The 19,549-nt window shown below is 41.7% G+C and overlaps 1 protein-coding gene across 3 annotated transcripts in view; it reads right to left on the bottom strand.

The window, feature by feature from the left end:
• The window catches only part of LOC105920609 (alpha-2-macroglobulin-like protein 1), a 49,587-nt gene that overhangs the window by 10,638 nt on the left and 19,400 nt on the right, over window positions 1-19,549 (bottom strand). For all 3 annotated transcript variants that reach the window (XM_036149879.1, XM_036149880.1, XM_036149881.1), the window contains exons 19-26: window positions 18,599-18,824; window positions 18,383-18,509; window positions 14,108-14,229; window positions 13,115-13,166; window positions 12,910-12,993; window positions 12,627-12,803; window positions 11,118-11,199; window positions 5-161 (exon numbers count right to left, since the gene is read on the bottom strand). In XM_036149879.1, the coding sequence (XP_036005772.1) occupies window positions 5-161; window positions 11,118-11,199; window positions 12,627-12,803; window positions 12,910-12,993; window positions 13,115-13,166; window positions 14,108-14,229; window positions 18,383-18,509; window positions 18,599-18,824 (1,027 nt within the window). The remainder of the gene's footprint in view (window positions 1-4; window positions 162-11,117; window positions 11,200-12,626; window positions 12,804-12,909; window positions 12,994-13,114; window positions 13,167-14,107; window positions 14,230-18,382; window positions 18,510-18,598; window positions 18,825-19,549) is intronic.

Below are 19,549 nucleotides of genomic sequence, written 5' to 3'. Positions count from 1 at the left end.
ATACCTTCATGCTGTTGTGGAAGAGCTTGCCAACAGAGGTAAAACAGCCGTCGCTCTTCTGCAGTCCGGACAGCCAGGTCCTGGCGTCCTTAATGTGCTGCGGGTCCACATAGATGTAAATTCTGGCTCCGCTGAAGGACTTCATCACAAACGCAGTGAGCCTAGAGACAAAAGACAGTCAGAGCCTGTGAGACCCAAAGATGACCCCAGCAGCAGGACGGTTATGCAACAACAGAGCAGAGCAGAACAATCGGCTGCACTCACACACTCGTTGCTAAGGCCGGCGCAGTTAGTAGCGCTCCAACAACGGGAACGCTTCTGTCTGGGGCCAACCCTGCTGTTCTACTGGATTTTAAAATGGGATCAGATAGAGTTCTGTACAGAAGTTCATGTCCACTCATCTTTAGCAAGAATGCCATATTTATTTTGGCCTTTTGATGCGTTTTAACCTTTCTTTTCCAGGTTTGGAATCATTCAAACTACAACTGTATTTGGCTCTTGGGTTTGTCTTTAGTGAGGATGGTGGAGTTCTAATGAGCTCCACCATCACTGATGAAGAGAACGCTCAAATATCTAACCGTAGTTTCAGACGTTTTCAGAAACCTCCTAGTGGCCACGAGGACTGTGTGGCTTCTCTGCTACTTCCCACAGATAGTTAACCACGTGTCAGTGAGCCTGTCTCTGTTTGAGCCTGTATTGCTTACAGGAAATCAACAAGAAACTGAAACTGTGGCACACAAAGCTGCTTTTTTTCACAATTCACTCAACTTGTCTGTTTAATCTTAACAATACCTAAAAAAGTGATAATAATAAAAAAAAATCAATTAATAAATAAATAAATCCAAAGCTCTCAAATGTGTCAATGAGAGCCCACAAATAAATGGCATTCATGTCGATAAGAGGATCTATGGTTCTGACCAGTTCTGGACTTTTAAAGGCTGCTTTACTACAGGGATGTCTAAAAAACAATTAGAGATTAGAATATTGTGAGAAAGTTCATTATGTCATTTCATCCGTGATTTCTGGAAATAAAACTCGTATCTGATATACATTCATTACACAGAGTGAGGTTTTTCAAGCCCTTGTTTTTTGAAATTTTGATGATTATGGTTTATAGATAATTAAAACCCACAATTTTCAAATTGTGGAGAAGTTAAATATTGGGAATTCATGGTGCCACACTCTAATCAGCTAATTAACTCCAGAGGTCCAGAAGACAGTCACTGACACCGACACAAGGAGGGGAAGAGACATACATGCATCGTCTAATTAAAATTGTATTTTAAAATTCATTTTATTATTTTTAAAATAATTTGTCTGTTATCATGTTTGAGGTAAGGTGACCTTGAGAGTCAAGAAATGTGCTTATAAATGTATTGTATCGTTATTATTGTTAAAGAAGCTGGTTGGTCCGAGAGGCCCACACTGCCAAGTACCAAAAGTTGCTCCAGTCATCATGGTGGTGCTGAGCCGATTGACCAGGAGACTGAACACCACAGGGAATCTATTGGTTATTGTAAAGAGAAAGATGAGAGACACCAGACACCAGGAGAGTGTTTGAAATCAATAAAACTTTTAACCTCCAGCTTTGTGAAGTCTAAATATTTTTAAACATCACATTCTAATAAAACGGGATTAAGCGGTTTGGAAAATGGATGGATGGATGGACATTCTAATAAAACTAAATTGATTTTTTTAAACTCCTAATACATTGTGCTATTTTAAAAGAGACATATTTCGTTTTCTTAATATGGTTAATATCTCTATATGGTTCATGGTTGAATTAAAATCTTATTAAATCTGATAATTTTGGCTGTACCTTTATTCAGTGTTAATTTGATCACATGTGAAATCCGCTTTATATAATCTATTCGTATGACAGTTCATACAAAACTTCTTAAGGAGACGTCTTACAGATTCTGGCCCACGGACTAGATGTCACTTCACTTTTCACTTCTATACCTACATCAGAGGCAGTAGAAACAGTCAGGAAACGTCTTCAACAAGACAGTTACCTAAAGAACAGGACTAATTTCACTCCGGACCAGGTCTATACCCTACTGGACCTTTGTCTTTCCACAACCTATTTCAAGTTCAGCGATCATTTTTACAGACAGAAGCATGGTTGTGCCATGGGATCTCCAGTTAATGTTCTGATCTTTATTTTGGAGAAACCAAACAACCTCTCCACAGAAGCATGGCTCAACAGAGGAGAGCTACCTCCTCAGGACAAGACTCTACTGTCCACCTACACCTTAAGGACAAAGGACACTCTTTTGTTCACATTTTGGACAAAGAAGACAGATGGTTTGAAAGGGGCGTGAAGGAAGGGTTCTCTATTCAAAGGGGCGTGAAGGAAGGGTTCTCTATTCATTTATTTTATTTCTTATTTACTTGGAATTTCAATGCAACTAATGAGAAATTTTGAAAAGCGTCAGACTATCAGAAGGCCACATTAAACGCGTCATCAGTTACAAAATCATCTGATGTTATTAGTTATGCTGAGCTGAGGCGAACCTCAGAGGCACAGTTTAACCTGAAACCGGACAAAAGATATGATAAACAAATCTGACCATGATGTAAACATCTGAATGTTTATGGCTAGGCTGGGTCTGTGTGTTCTGGCCTGGGGGCACGAAAACTATGTCAAACGGAAAAATAAAATAAAGCCAGCTTCTGAAGGGTTAAATTCTAATTCTAATCTTGGTTTTTTTTGGGCAGTCTTCTCAATGTGCTGAATTACGGGGAAAACTCTTATCATTTAAAGAAAAACACTAGAAGCTCAGAAAACTAAAAGAGAAAATCATTGCTTAGAAGTTTCAACCTTGATCAATTGAGATTAAAAAGGTATATATATATATATATATATATATATATATATATATATATATATATATATATATATATGTATGAATAAAAGTATTACTAATAGTAAATACACATGGTCAAAGGACCAAAAGAACTCAAAAGTTGCAATAAGTTAATAATGTATGACATATTGGAAAAGACATAATTGTGCTCCTTAGGAGACAATTTCTTGTTTTTTGTGTTTTTTCTTTTTTTTCTTTTAGATATGTTTTGAACAAAGTTTCAAAGGAAAAGTGAGGAATAGATACCTTCCCAGGATCAGCAGAACAACATCACATTAAAGGAGAAGTCCGGTCAAAATCACAATGCAAACTGCTGAAAGTACTTTAAATATAAAACTACTACATACTGTGCAATAAATTATATGTTTTTTTTAATTAAGAATAATTTTCATTTAATCATGTTTATGTGGAGGAACCCTAGCCTCGTGAGACCATCCTGATCTCGCAAGCTTTCAAGGTTTCACTCGCAGATCAGTCTGGATACTCTCCGTTAAAGAAAATTTGGAGCCGTTCACCAAACGAACTTCCAATCAGCGTTGGCTTTGAGGCGGGTTGAGGTGTGACGCAACGAGAAGCGCGACAGTTCAGTCTAAAGAACATGGCGGCTTCAGCCGATGAAACTAGCCTTAGCGTGGCTATCGAGCAAGTTTTATCGGAATTACAGAGTATTTCTTTGCTGAGCTAACGAGCCTTTACCTGCAGCAGCAAGAGTAGCTTGGCTTTTGGTTGTGTTTTCGTCGTCGCTCTGAGCGACGACGAAGCATGTTGACGAGTACGTCATATGCTTCGTTGATCTGATTGGTTTATTTGGCCTGTCTATCACCAATATAGGCCAATCAGCTAACCAGTATTTTCGCCCCTTCCCAAAATGACTTCAACGGAAGGTTTCCAGATGGATATGCGAAGCAAATCTATCTGGCGGCGTCAGGTTAGAGGAACCCATCTTGGTCAAGAATAGTACTGTCACCTCCCATTTTGTGACGTCACTCAGCGGACCCGCTGTTGAGCAAGTCCCAACGCTCTGTTTGTCACGAAGCACTATTTTCCAACATGGTGATGACTGGTGCTCTGTACGAAGTAGAGAGTGATGAAGTACTTAGTGACATTGATGGGAGTTCCGTGGAGCTATCATCATCTGATAGCGATATGGATTTTTTAGAAGAGTTTCTTGACAGAAACCGGACTTTTGACGGAATCCAGCCGTACCTATTTCCAGTGCAAACTCAGTCGTGTCCTACAGTATATATATAAACGCGCTTGTGTGTGTGTGTGTGTGTGTGTGTGTGCGTGCGCGCGCGCGCACTCGTTCCGCTGCAGCACAGCTTTACCAGCGCTGCGGCGGAGGAGAGATCGGGCTGAAATGACTCGAGTTATATTTGCCCCCTAGTAAATAGGGCAGGTGGTCATTATTGTATAAATATTAAAATATAAAAGCGTTCCAGCACATGCTGGGGCGGAGGGATACCACATCACATGTGGTAAAAAATAACTTACCGAAAATACTTACTCTCATGTCACGTTCAAAACATTTTTCTTCGAAATGGTCGCTGCATATGATGTGTTTTCTCACTGGCCAGAAGGTAGATGGCAAATCCGCTCTCTTCAAGTTGGCAATCCAGCAACGAGCCCGGTGGCTCATGAATCGGAGAGTTGAAATAAGCAATGTTTTTTCTACTTTTACCAGTTGTGTTGAAACATCCAATGGCCATGCACGCCAGCATTATTGCTGTAACAATAGCTCTTGCGAATGTCAGTGGTGAAGTCCTCTGGAAATCCCAAAAAATTGTTGATGATCGCAGCTGTGTAGAACGGCTCCTATTGACTTTGCTTAGAAAGAGCGGAGAAATGCTGTCGCTGCTCCGCTTTTCCACATCGCAGGATGTGATGTCAGACCATATTTGGGCCCCCATACACAGTGATCCAGACGACAATTTATGTTTTTATTTTCATTAAAGTTCATTAAGTAACCACAAACGTATTAGTTTTAGTTATAGCTAATGGTCCCCTGATTTTTCCTTGTTGATCGGACTTCCCCTTTAAAGGGAGACTAAGGGGACCAGGGTTTTAACTGCATGCTATTAACAACACTCATATTTGGACACTAAATTGTGCATAATTTTAACCAAGTTATGCCAGGAGATTTTCCAGCGGAGAAAGGTGGTGTCTTAAAAATGTTTGTTGCTTTCTGCTATTAACAGTTCTCTTTCTGCTTCCTTTTCTTTGCAAAGAAACCTGGTCAATATGATAGGAATGTGCTAACAGAGAGATTTAGTCTCATTTTAGACATTCTCAGATGCAAGAGAATACCAAAACAGTGCCGCAGTGACATGGGGGCTGATCCTTGGGACAAGGAAAAAAAGTTGTTTTATTTTATTTTTATTTTGTCAGAGGCAAAGTTTTATTTATTTTTTCTATCCTTTTATTTATTTTATGTTTGTCATTTTAGAGGGAACACTGTAGTTAAAATGTTTGTTTGTGACTGCTTTGCTGTAATTTCTTTTCAACCTATGGAGCGTTTATTTGGCAAAAAATGCTGGCAGAATTAATTCTGTTTGCAGGCGTGAGGACTGGAGGATGGGCTCTTGAAGGGAAGGAGAATGTGGTGCTGCTGATCTCAGACATTGGACTGAAAATGGACAATGGCAAAGGACTATGACTGAGGAATCGGACCTTCGACAACAAACACAGATGAGTTCGGCAGACACGACTTCATGCATTTAACTTCAGATTTTTTCTTGTACACATTTAAAACAAACCACACATTATGAAACACATTAGGATTATGTAAAGGTGAAAACTTTTAAAGAAGTAACTTGATGGAATCATAGAGCAACCTAATAAAGTGGGTATTATATCAACAGTTGAATAAATAAATAGGTTTTCACTATATAAGTAGAGTAATCTTAACTTTTAAATAGCATTTCAATTAATGAACATCTTAGAGTAAGCTGATTTCTGCCACCCCTGCAGGCATCAAAAAAACGCAAAGAAGAGGTTACTGGCTAAAATGGATAAGGTTGCAATAAAATTAGCATAATGACACATCCTACTAACTAACATGGGTAAATTTGGGATTAAAGCACCGTTGGACAATTGTTACAATATTTATGGAGATTTAATATTTCTCGACTAGAACAAATAACTCCAAATAGTTATTTTAACCAGTTGTTAGAACATCCTAAGGGGAAGAACACATAAAACAGAGGTTAGCTAACTGTTAACCTAGAGGGCTTTTAGATCAGGATATGGTTATCCTTTTACATACAGACAATATAATATAAGTAAGATTAATTTTATTAGATTAAATTATGGGGACATTTTGGATCTGGTCAGGATTGCTGGTGAGCTTTGATGATAAAAGGGTAACAGCTTGAAGGTGATATCAATGAATGAAGGTTTTCTCTGAGGAACATTAAAGTAGCAATGACATCCCACATTGGAACTCCTGTTGTGTAAAGAACATCTTGAATGGGACATTAGGTGAGATCCTTACAATGAGAGACGTTCCACACAGGGGGTGTGGAGACGCCTGGGGCATGGCACCCAGGGACAAGCTGCTGTGGTTTGGAGTTGTTGTAAACTTGACACAGCTGGTGGAACCAGAGAGACGACGATGTGGTCCCACAGGTTACCTGACACCTAACACGGACTGTTAAGGGATCTGGGTTTTCAGGGTTGCTGAAAACAGAAAGCTTCAGACAACCTTAACCTTTCCTGACCAGGCACTACAACCACATAGATCAGATTACCGAGGCCTAGACAAATAGGAACGCAGAGACGCGCTCATCCAAGAACTTCTTAATCAAAGTCCTTCATCCTCAGTTGGAAAAAGGCAAATAATTACATATAAGGTGTACTTTATTTTAGGATTAAATTGGGAACTAATTCTGATTTGCTTAAGTAGCTTTTATTGTTGTTCAACTCTTTAAAAAAAAAAAAAAGAGAGAGAGAGAGAGGGGACATAAGGTGAGTTGGAAAAGGCTTCCACATGGAAAGACTTCCTTTTTTCCAGCTGGGTTTTCAAAATAAAATGGGAAATGGCATGAAACAAATATGGTGATGAAATTATGTTGCAGAGAACTTCAACGGTCAGACAATAAAAGTTAAGACACACATAGAATGCATTCTGTTAAGAATTACTATGAATTTACTGCAGATACATTTGAATTTAAAGATTACTCTATTAATTAATAATTAAATTGCAGAATTCTGGGAGCTAAATAATTGTGCACAGAAATATCTTGAATGTGAAAGTGCTTGGAGAATGTTTTTAATAAATGACACATGAATGGGGGTTTTGATAAGAACACCAATTACACCTTGTTTCTGTTCTCCAGTGGAAACAAGGACTCGTGTCTGCAGACCATCTTAACAAAGTGTTTTATTAGGGAGCAATGCAAAATAAAATGCTCAGTGCCCATCCAGAGCTGAACGCTTATTACCATCTAGCTCAATCGTCCAGCCTGCAAGGAGGAAATAAAAAGAGGACTGGGGATACAGAAGCCAGATAACTCTGATTTCTTATTCTTCAACGGGAGGAGTTGCGTGATGAGACCCTACGCGCGATTAGATACATTTCTGCCTTGTGCCCTGAATGGCCTGAAAGCTTTTTTTTAACTTTGCGTTCTTGATGTTTCAGACTCTTCTCATATCGTGTTGCTGTTTGTTTTAACTGCTCTGTTCCACTGACACACATGTTTGACTGTTGATGTGATGACATCTACACTGTAATGTTGCATTATGTTGATCAATATGGTTTTATGGTAAAGAATGGAAACTGTTTGCTTCAGACACACAAAGACCTATGGTTTATGCACCTTTTGATTTGATATATGAAGAACCAGGATCTGGTTGGTTCTAAAGATCCTTTGATATTAGCTGGTAATGGTAACTCCTAGTTTCAATACAGGTACTTCTTGCTCAGATTGGCCGGGAGCGGGATTTCACCTGGGGTCACATCAGTTTTTATTATCCTTTAGAGAGGAGTTTTTCTGACGAGTAAAGGGGCCCGGCCTGCCCTCTGATACCCCATACTGGTACCCCTGGATTTGTAAGGTATGAAAGTGATGGATAATTGTCCATATGAATGGGGACTGGAGAACCAAGTTGGGTTTGACAGGGTGGGGAAAGAGTAGATGTATTCGACCTTGGTTACTGAATAGGTTTTAGCTTACCTAGTCTAATGTAAATTTAAAATAATGTGTGCATAGGTACCTAAAACAGGCCTTACTTAATTAGATGAACCCTAAATTGTAGAAAAAAGCTAAACCTTTAATCTTGTGTGTTAAACCCCTATGAAGCATTCATGTTGATCTGTACTAAAAGTTCCAGAACGGCCGGGTTCCAACACGGAAACCTTTTGGGTCCCACTTTACGGGTTTACAGAAATGGGTCCTCTGTGTTTTGTTCACATTTTCATGTGATGGGTCATCTTGTTTTTTGTTATGCCGGCGTCGCCATCATCAAAAAAAAGAAAAGAAAAAAAAGAAAGAGGAATGTTGTAAGAAATATGCCTTACACCACTCGGACATAGGAGGCCTGCAGACATGATGGCTGTGTATAAGATCCACTGTTTGCTGATTGCAAGGCCAAATGCTGCAGCTGCTGGGGGATACTGATTGTCTACGATAGACTGTCTTTGTTATGTCTCAGGCCAAGGCCACTGTGCAGTATAGGGTAGTTCATTGTTATTGTTTTGATGCGGGTTTTTCGCACATGCACGCCGGTTCCCCTTTTGCCTGGTAGGCAAAAGGGGAACACAATGGCGGACGCAAACAGAGAAACCGACGAGTTCTCCACGTATTTTTCTTCTTTAGATAACATATCACAAGATCGTTTTAAGAGTAAGTTTATGGTTGATGGTTTTAGATTGCCAGATCCACACAGCAAAAGCCTGAAGGGACGGAGCCAGTCTGTGAAATGCTGGCCAAGTGTTCCGTACCGCGACATACAGCTGCCTTATAAACACGGCAGGCCAGTACAGACGAGAGAGCATGAAATCCCCTGAAACCACTGGACGGCTACATATATATTTTATTTCGGGAAAAAGGCTCCAGCAACCCCCGCGACGCAATGAGGGATTAAGCGGTCAGAAAATGGATGGATGTTCAGACATGTTTGTGTAACAGCAAAAAGCGGCGTCGGATACAGACCTCGTCTCAGCAGAGAGGAAGACCCGCCTGGTAGGTTAAAAAATAACATTGTTTACTACGGATTATTTTGGTGTTTTTGTCTTGTTAAAATGGGTGGGGGTGTCGGCGACATTGCAGCGTAAACACAGACGTACTAGCGGCCGTGAACGGGCGGAGGGGAGGTGGCTCTCTGCTCCGCAGCTGTTGCTGCTTCAGACAGCGGCGGCGGCTGCTGCTGCTTCTCCGGCCCGTGTAGCGATCGCCACCTCCCCTCCGCCGCTATTTAAGTAGAACAATGACTAGAGCAGAATTAAGTTGTATTTACCGGAGATTAAGTGTAGACTGCAAATTCTGTCGTAGTATGATGGCTCCCCCAGTCCATTGGGAGTGTCTGCCTGCGCTCTTTTCATTGAAAATATCCATTTCTTTCTTCGTCCTTTCTCCTTCGGTAAACGACAGAAAGGTACATCCAACGATTTGGAATGCCTCTGTGTGCAACCGGGAGCACAACAAGTCGTAGGCATTGCTTAGATTCCAAAAATAAACAAACTAAAAGCACGCTCTAAATCACCCGTTTTGTCATGTAGTAGACGAGAACAGTACTGTTTTTTGCCTACCCGTGGGACCCGGATGTGACGTCACGCGTGAACTACCCTATTAGGGGGAGCTGAAAAGCGAGACAAGCAGAGACAGGGCAGACGCAGACTGCAGCGGGACCGTGGGGTGCGATTACTTTTCATCTATGTGATCTCTGCTCTGTTTCTCAATAAAAGTGCTGGAACTCATCACCGCCGTCTCCTCGTTTAGTAATGATGGATATCAAGTATTATTGTTTAGAATTCCATCCACAGGAAGCCATCTACATTAAGAGAGAAAAAACAACCTTAAACAGCGGAGGAAGACTTAGGTTTCAACTCTCAAAAACTTACAACACAGTAATAGGTTTGATTCCTTCCAATTTTCACCTCAATACTCACCGCCTTGCAGGTGATCACAACATTTCCCCTGTAAGGCAACCCAACGATGACTCTAACGACTCCCCATTGCTAAGGGGTAGACCAGTTTCGGGTTAATTTGCATGTTATCTAAGCCAGAACAACGCCTTTTTGGGCAATAATATAAAGCTCCACACTACTCTAGACATTTGAATTGAGAAAGCTTTCTGGATGGGAAGCGAAACGTCTTCAAACTTCGGAAAAAAGTCCCGTTGTTTTGTTTTTTGACTTGTTTTGGAATTATCATGACCTGGATGGCTGAGAATCTTCACCACCTTAACCAAAAGCATTCAGAGGGACTAAAACTCTACATTACATTCAGCTTTACAGATTTCTTAAGCTTTAATGTGAGTAAACGCTTAAGGCCCAGTTCTCCCAACCACATAAGGAGGAAACAAACAAACAAACAAAAAAAAAAAAAAACACCCCCACACGTTTACCAAATGCCAAGCTGCCCGGCCCCCTTTTTGTGAAATCCCCCCAGGCAGCCTCTGCTCTAAGCCCATTAAATGAAAATATTCTGTTTTTACAGAAGCTTCCTAATAAAACTAATATATCAGGATACTTGCTTTGGCAGCAGGCAAAGAGGACTATATATATATATATATATATATATATATATATATATATATATATATATATATATATATATATATGTGTGTGTGTGTGTGTGTGTGTGTGTGTGTGTGTGTGTGTGTGTGTGTGTGTGTTCCTTCCACCACGTCTGGATTGCATTTTTTTTTCTTCCCTTGTGACATGAAGCCAGAGATATGAGAAGCAAACCTTTAAGATCAATGTTTTAAATGCTTCTCAAATGATGCAATGTCAGTATAACAGCAGTTCTATCTTCATGTTTCTACTGTTAAAAAAGAAAAGAAAAAAAGAAAACCATATATCAGAGACACGTGTTGGATTCACTCAATAAAATTATATTTGTTGAACGTAAAAATATTGGGCGTGCCGATGGGGAACACTAGCCCATCTGTCATGTGTTGATGGAACGTTGGTCGGTAAATGATATATTGTTGCCTTATAGATTCATTGCGGTTGAATTAACGGGTAAATGGTAAATATGTTGGCTGCAGAACTGGGGATGAAAATCTGCTCGTCGTGTCACTGACCAGGTGTTGCCAGAGGGGTCGCTGTTCCCGAAGGCGCTGTAGGAGCCGTCGTCATGCTTGTAGTTGAGCTCCCTCTGATACCCTACAACACAGAGACAGGCAGAGAGCAGATTCTCTTTAAAACACAGACTTCATCCACCTGGAGTAAAACATGTCCGACTCTTCCACCGTAAGATGTTTTATCAGCAACCTTCTGAATCTCTGGAGTTCAACCGGGTCTGTGAATCCGATCAACAGATATCCGTACCACTTGAACAACTTGTCACATTAAAACCACCAAACGGCAACGTGGGTTTTTTTTGGATTTTATTGGACGTAACCAACACAAAGTAGGGAATAATTGTGGAGTGGAGGAAAAACGGATCTGTGGGTTTCAAAATGTCTTACTAATACAAATCTGAAAAGTGTGGTGGGCCACCAAACAGAGCAGGGATAACGATGGCATGAGCAACATTATAAATGATGAACCTTTCAGAGCACTATTTCCTCTGAGAATGAAATTAACCAGAGAAGCAGCCAGGAGGTGGAGTTAGGCCCACTCTGGAGGAGCTGCAGAGGTCTCCAGCTCAGGTGGGAGAATCTGAAAACTCATCAACCATTACTCCTGCAATTCTCAATCCTTCACGACTGAGAGGCAAGGAGACAGACGTCGCTGGAGGAAGGCTAGCCGAAGTTCTGTCTTGGTGTTCTGGCCAGATGAGACTAAGAATTAAGCTTTTTGGCCCACATGCTAAACATAACATGCAGGGAAACTTACACTGCAGGCTAAAGATCACCACCCCCACCATCAATGTGGTGATGGCAGCATCATGCTGTGGGGCTGGCAAAAAGAAGCCGTTCAGAGTTAACAGGAGGACGGACGGAGCTAAGTTTAGGCCAGTCCTAGAAGAAAACCGTTGAGAGGCTTTTCAGATTTTAATCTGCACAAACAGTTGAGCCTTCTATAATTTTTCTTCCACGGTTTTCCGTTTTTCTTTTACTTTTTTCAATTCTGCTCAACAGCTCGTGGGCAGAATTAGATGCAATTAAAACAAAATACAGTGATGTTTGTGGTTGCAATGCGACAAAGTTACATAGCTTTGTAACCCTAGCTTCAAGTGGTGTGAATACTTTTGCAAGCACTCCCGTGGAGGAAGAAACATTAAGGAAAACACTGAGCACCAGCTTTCTGGATGAAGAATCAGCCCCTTTGACTCTCTCCACCCATTCACCTGGTGATGCCGGGTGTACCCGGGGAAGTTCTCAAACCCAGAAAGATCTTTCACAACTGGTTTATTCCATGTTTAAAATGGATGTTTGGTTTAGACAACTAAACTCTGCCAGATTCTCCTGGTTCAGTTTCTGATTATTTTTCTTCTAAACGCGTCTTTCAAATCCAGAACGTTTCAACTACAAATTAAACAGCTTTGTGAAGATTAATGAATATCGAGAGTCTATTTTTGGAATTTCCAGGTATTTAATACGGAAATGAACGTTTTCATCTCCTCTTGTGAAGAAAAATATGCTCACCGCTCTCCAGGAAGCGCTTGGCCTTGGCCAGGATGGCCTCAGTCAGCTGACCAGAGCTTTTCAGGTAGTCCAGGATGAAGATGTTTGGTGCGAACAGCAACATGTTTTGCTCCCCACAGCCGTACGGCATGGCCAGCAGCTTGTCCAGATTCTGCAGGGACCGGCCCATCAGGTCACCTGCAGAGGGGGAGGGCGGGAAGAAGACAAAAAATCTGATGTCTCAGCACAACTTCTACTCCTCCCTGGTGTGTGTTGCACGGTGTCTCAGTGCTGCACCACCTACCCAGGACAGAGACGGACGCTCTGGCTGATCCGGCCACAAACGCTGCAGGCAGCAGGAGGGAGACCTTCTTCTCCACTGGACAACCTGGTAACAAACATTACAATAAAAGACAGATGGGTTAAACTTTTAGCTCAGTGGTTCTTGTTTCCTGAAGAACGTCCAGTGCATAACATCAGGGTCCCTGCTGCGGGGTGCAGACACTCACTTGCAGGACACAGCAGAGCGTTGTGGCTCTCCATCTGAGGGGTTCCTTCAGCCTGACAGTCACACACAGAACAGCGCAGTTAGAGGAGAATCCTGACGACAGAAAACTCACCAGCAGCTTCTCACACAAACAGCTTAAAAAACACCTAATATGTTGGAGAGGTAATGAAGGAAACTGTTTCTGTAGGTCAAATATGTTTTTTTTTTCTTTTTTAATAACTATATGAGATAAATCTTAAGTGTCAGGACAGAAAAGATCACAAAAATGCTGCTGGCTCTTAATATGTGTTCTTATTTTAACACACAACTAGCATAACCATTTAAAAACATCCCACTTAAAGTCTATCTTAATGTCCATCACTTTTCCTCCAAAGAGAAATCATAAAGGAAGCACGGTGCCACCTTTCCTACTATTAAAATATTCAAGAAGCTCCTTTAAATGGAAACCAAATAAAATTAGTCTGCAGAGAAATTAACAAATGTAATCAAATAATATTAATAAAAGTCCAGCCCACATACAAAAGTGTTGCATACAGTAATATTTATGCAGTGTAAAACAAATTACTGTGTAAAGTAAAAAGCTGTCATCCAATCCATGTCTAGCAGCATGGGCAAAGCACCCTCACTGTTACCAACAAGTGTGTATGAACGGCGTTCAGCCCTAAAGGTGGAGGTGAAAGGATCCTTAGTGTCTCTGACTTTCTGACTTAATGCTCTTTGCTCCATTCACTAATCAGCATCAGTTTGTTCTACTGCTGCCTGTCAGGGCTCCTGTTGCTGTGAGACCTCTGAAACGTCCAATCAGGAGCAAGAATCTCTCCCATATCTCTGCGAAGCAGTAACGCTGGAGGGATTTCATTAAAACTGCTGGCTTTGATTATTGAAAACTTCAGGTATTTTATGCCAAATATGTTTTTTGTTACAAATCATTTCCAGTAATAAAGGCATGAATGCGGCAGTCAGGCCTGTGAGTGACGCTTCGTCTTTCACTGACCTCCACCAGCAGCGTTTGGATCACCGTGTCGATCCGGCCCACGTCCGGCACCGTGGCCACCTCGTTGCCGCACAGAGCGCGGGTGCTCAGGGCCTCGGCGCTGACCTTCAGGCTCACGTCGCCTGTGTACACAGACACACACAGACAGGCCCTCTCATTCTGAGGCTGCGGGGGGGGGGGGGGGGTTATCGATTCCCACCTGTCTCAGTGTGTACAGAGGAAACACGGCTTCCCATCTGCTCCTCCACCCGACTCATTACCCTTCCTGTTCCTCCATCCTTCCTCCGTTTTCCTTCCTCCTCCTGTTTATCTCCTCATTAGCGGCCATTTGTTGCCTTATTATTCCATGTCTCCGTGCAGCTCTGTTTCCCATGCCCTCCCTCGCTTCCTTCACAGCCCTCAATTCTTCACACGGAGGACAAGTACAGATCAGCCCCTCAGGGAGAGGTTTCTGAGTGTTTCGTCAGAGATACTACCTGACTTGTTAGTACAAGTGATTGTCAGCATTCCTCAGAGGGGGGAGTTAGAGGATCGCAGTTTGACACTCATCAGAACCCCGTCTCCATCCCTGCTGACGGAGGCTGATGGGAATCCTCAGCTTTCGGGGCCAGCCAGGCAACAACAGCCTCTCACTGCTGTCAGCGCCCTCAGCGGGGATTAATTAGCTTGTTCAGAACCGGCTTTCACTCACAAGCTGAGGGTTCTGATGGACGGAGTACACACGTCAACATTTCATTCGGTGAAATGCTAATTCTGCTGCTGATTACTGGTGACATAGCAACGATGAGATGTCAGAATCCAGGTAATGAGAGCTGGCTGACATGGTTTACGGAGGCCCAAAAGGGCCATATTCTAACTGTTTAATATAAAAATAATTAATTAATTTACTTTTCAATTTAAACTGAAAACATGCATAACTGATTAAGTACTAAATTATGAGTATGTAATCAAAAACAAGAATAAAATAATAATTTTGACAAGCAGGCATATTTAAAGGGGAAGTCCGGAAGTTCCTTGTTTCCTTTTTCAACAAGGAAAAATCAGGGTATCATTAGCTATAACTTAAACTAATACGTTTTTGGTTATTTAATGAACTTATCTTTAATCAATAAGAAAATAAAAACATAAATTGTCGTCTGAATCACTGTGTATGGGGGCTGACATTACTGCCCATATTTGGGCAGTAAGGGGCGTTTGACATCACATCCTGGGGCGTGGAAAAGCGGAAGCGGCGACAGCATTTCTCTCCGCTTTCCATGCAAAGTCAATAGGAGCCATTCTACACAGCTGCGATCATCAAATATTTTTTCGGATTTCCAGAGGACTTCACCGCTGACATTCCCAAGAGCTATTGCTGAAGCATCAATGCCCACGTGCATGGCCATTGGATGTTCCAACACAACTGGTAAAAGTAGAAAAAACATTGCTTATTTCAACTTCCCAAATCATGAGCCACCGGGCTCGTTGCTGGATTGCCAACTTGAACAGAGCGGATTTGCCATCTAACTTCTGGCCAGAGAGAAAACACGTCATATGCAGCAACCATTTTGAAGAAAATTGTTTTTAACATGACATGAGAGCGAGGATTTTCAGTAAGTTATTTTTTATTTTAGAATTTTATATTTAGAATTTGCGGGGATGGTCACCGAGCAGAGGGGCGGAGGGATACCACATGTGATGTGGTATCCCTCCGCCCCAGCATGTGCTGGAACGCTTTTATATTTTAATATTTATACAATAATGACCACCTGCCCTATTTACTAGAGGGCAAATATATAACTTAAGTCACTTCAGCGATCTCTCCTCCGCTGTGTGTGTGTGTGCGCGCTCCGCTGCAACGCCGGCAAAGCCGTGCTGCGGCGGAGCGCGCGCACACACACACACACACACACACACACACACACACACACACACACACACACACACACACGCTTGTATATATATATACTGTAGGACCCAACTGAGTTTGCACTGGAAATAGGTACGCTGGATTCCGTCAAAAGTCCGGTTTCTGTCAAGAAACTCTTCTAAAAAAAATCCATATCGCTATCAGATGATGATAGCTCCATGGAACTCTCATCACTGTCACTAAGTACTTCATCACTCTCTGCTTCGTACAGAGCACCAGTCGTCGACATCTTGAAAAATAGTGCGTCGTGACAAACAGAGCGTTGAAACTTGCTCAACTGCGGGTCCGCCGAGTGAAGTCAAAAAATGGGAGGTGACAGTACTATTCTTGACCAAAATGGATTCTTCCACAAACATGATTAAATGAAAATTAATCATAATTAAAAAAACGTATAATTTTTTGCACAGTATGTAGTAGTTTTATATTTAAAGTACTTTCAGCAGTTTGAATTCTGATTTTGACCGGACTTCTCCTTTAACAATGATTTCATGAGTTCATTAGGAGTTTATTTTACCCATCAGCCTTTTCTAACAGGCAGGCCAGCTCTGATCTAAACCGTTAAAGGGGAAGTCCGGTCAACAAGGAAAAATCAGGGGATCATTAGCTATACATAAAACTAATACATTCGTGGTGATTTAATGAATTTAGCGGTAATTGATAAGAAAATAAAAGCATAAATTGTCGTCTGGATCACTGTGTATGGAGTCGGCCATTATTGTCCAAATATGGGCAAAAATGGCCACCTGACATCAAAGCCTGTGACGTAGAATCGCGGAGAGCCGACGGCAGTTCTCCGCACTTTATAAGCAAACTCAATAGGAGCTGTTGTACACAGCTGCGATTAACAACAATTGTTTCGGATTTCCAGAGGACTTCACCTTTGAAATTCGCGAAAGCTATTATTGAAGCAACAATGCTCACGTGCAAGGCAGTTTGATGTAACAATACATTGGGTAAAAGTGGTAAAAACATTATTTTTTTCACCTTTCCCATTCATGATCCATCGGGTTCTTTTGTTGGAATACCTACCTGAAGAGAAAGGATTTGCCATCTAACTTCTGGCCAGAGAGTAAAAAACGTAATTTATAGCCAACATTTCGAAGAAGAATGTCTTCAAGATGACATGAGAGCGAGACTTTTCGGTAGGTTTTTCTTTTTTATAATGTAGAATTTGCGAGGACACTTGGTTACCTGACCAGAGGGGCGGAGTGATACGACACACTTGGAGAGAATGCTCACTGTTGCGAAGCCCACTTCTTCTTTTTTCTAAAGTCGCTTGTAAATTTCATGAGTTGCGGGTTGCAGTTTTTTGGGCTTGTTTCTGAAAGTGAAGTCGATTGTTTGGGGTCTAGACTAAGTGACGCCGAAATATCCCTCCGCCTCATAACACACTGCAGCTCATCTTGACAGCAGGAGCAGAGTAAACTCAGGAGCCGATCTGCCCGTATTTTCTGCAGTTTACGGTTGCAATAACTGATGATAACTGCTGGAAGTAGATTAGGCGGTGCAGATCATCATTTTGAGCAGAGATTGGTTCTAAACATGAGTTTTATACTCATCTTATAACAATGCAGAACCAAATCCATAAACCGTACTTTAAAGCTTATTTGTTGTCTTTTATGTGTCTAAAATGTAAAATTAGTATTAATTTAAATTTAAATGCTTAATACAATGTCTATCTTTGTTTAAGGGGTTAAAAAAATATTTTTGCATGAAAACAGATATTTATTTACAAGGGGACAGATAGGGCATTGGGACTTGCTCTACAGCTGATCCCGCAACCTGACGTCACAAACTGGGAGGAGGCAGTACTGTTCTTCACCAAGATGGCGGCCCCCATAAAAAGGACCTTCAAATGAAAATTACTCTTAATTAAAAAAGCTTATCATTTGTTGAACAGTATGTAATAATTTTATATTTAAAGTACTTTCAGCAGTTTGAATTTTGATTTTGACCGGACTTCTCCTTTAATTTGGACTAACGTGGATTTTTTTAGGGAAATAAAAATAGACTGGACAACACTAGACTAGGATGTGTCTGAGCAGGTCGTCTGTTTAGCTGGGAACAAGGATTACAACCCCGCTTGTAGGATCATTGATTCCTGGATTTCCTAAATCTTACTCCAGGCAAAACTAAGAAACATATTTGTCCCTAAAGAGATTCACTCTCACTTTCTTTCCTTACTGTGGTTAGCATTACTCTGGCTCCAGTGCTAAAGAAAACCTTGGGTTGTCTGTAATGTGTCCACATCTCAGTGTCCCACAGACCAGTAGAAGTGGCCCATTCAGTCATTTACATACACAAAGCAGAAAGAATATGACGGGCAGTGAAATGTTTGGAAAATGGAGTCAGCTGTCTAACGTTACCTAAAGCAGACGGAGTCACAATCCAGGAGAAGGTCTTGGTCTCCTCTCCACACAGACAGGTGCTGTACTGGCAGCCTTCACAGTCCCTGAAGGTGTACTGGTCAGAGGCAGCCAGAGTTACTTTGACCTGTGAACAGAACCAAAGCCCAGAATTAAGCTAGAAAGTTCAAACACGCTGCCTGAACAAAATTCCTGAGTGAGAACGAGACTAGTCACCATAATGCAGCGGGTGAGGTAATTGAAGACGGTGGCCTTCAGTGTGAACACTTCCCCTCTGATGACGGAATAAGGCAGGGTGAGGCTGACGAAGAACGGCTGGAAGACGGTGAGCCCGGTGTTGGGTGACACGCCGAAGCCAGTGGGGGACACGCAGAACGCGCTGGTGGCCCACTTGGTGATGGTGTCAGGGACCGTCTTCTCCATCCTCGCTGAGCCACCGTCTCTGGAAACGGATGCAGGAGAGGAGTCAGGGGTCTGAGCAAGATTTCCTACACATTTCATTTCTACAAAATTCTATAAAAATGCTAAACATTATAGAAATTATAGATCTGGGAAAAGAGAAAACGAAAACAGGTCAACTACACATGGTGCTAATGTTGTCACACAAGCTACCCAACGTCTCAGCTTAACCCTCTTATTACCCAGCGATCCCCTTTACAGCTGCCTCACCCACTCAGCTCTGGTTCTCAATCCTACTCTCTCTCCACCACCTTTTAGAGCTTCCTTTCAGCCCACAATCTACATATGTTCTGGATATCAGCTAAAAGGTGCTCACACTGACTGCAGTGGTCAAAGTTGACTAAACTTTGGTTTAACTCACAAAGATGATGCTTAACATCTTTGCTTGTAACTGGGGCACTGAAAGCTTTTGGAAAGCCAGTACGATGGTATAGAGTATTAGTTAAATGCCCAACATACTGTAGGTGCTCATGTAGGGGCTACATGGTGGGGCAGAAAGAGCCCTGTGTGGTCTTGCTTTGTCAACTTGAAAGAGGTGAATAACTAAAGTGACCGTCCTCCTGTCTTTCATGGGCCCTTTTCATCCCACTCTTCCCTGTTTGAAAAGCGTTTCATCCAAGTTATCCTCCTCATCCTGCTTTACTCTACCAGTTGTCATCAAACTCGTTCTTCTCATTTCTGTTTTAGATATTTTCTCATCACACTCAT

The sequence above is a fragment of the Fundulus heteroclitus genome, chromosome 18 (assembly GCF_011125445.2).
Source record: "Fundulus heteroclitus isolate FHET01 chromosome 18, MU-UCD_Fhet_4.1, whole genome shotgun sequence".
NCBI lineage: Eukaryota > Metazoa > Chordata > Actinopteri > Cyprinodontiformes > Fundulidae > Fundulus > Fundulus heteroclitus.
This window is presented reverse-complemented; position numbering and strand designations above follow the sequence as displayed.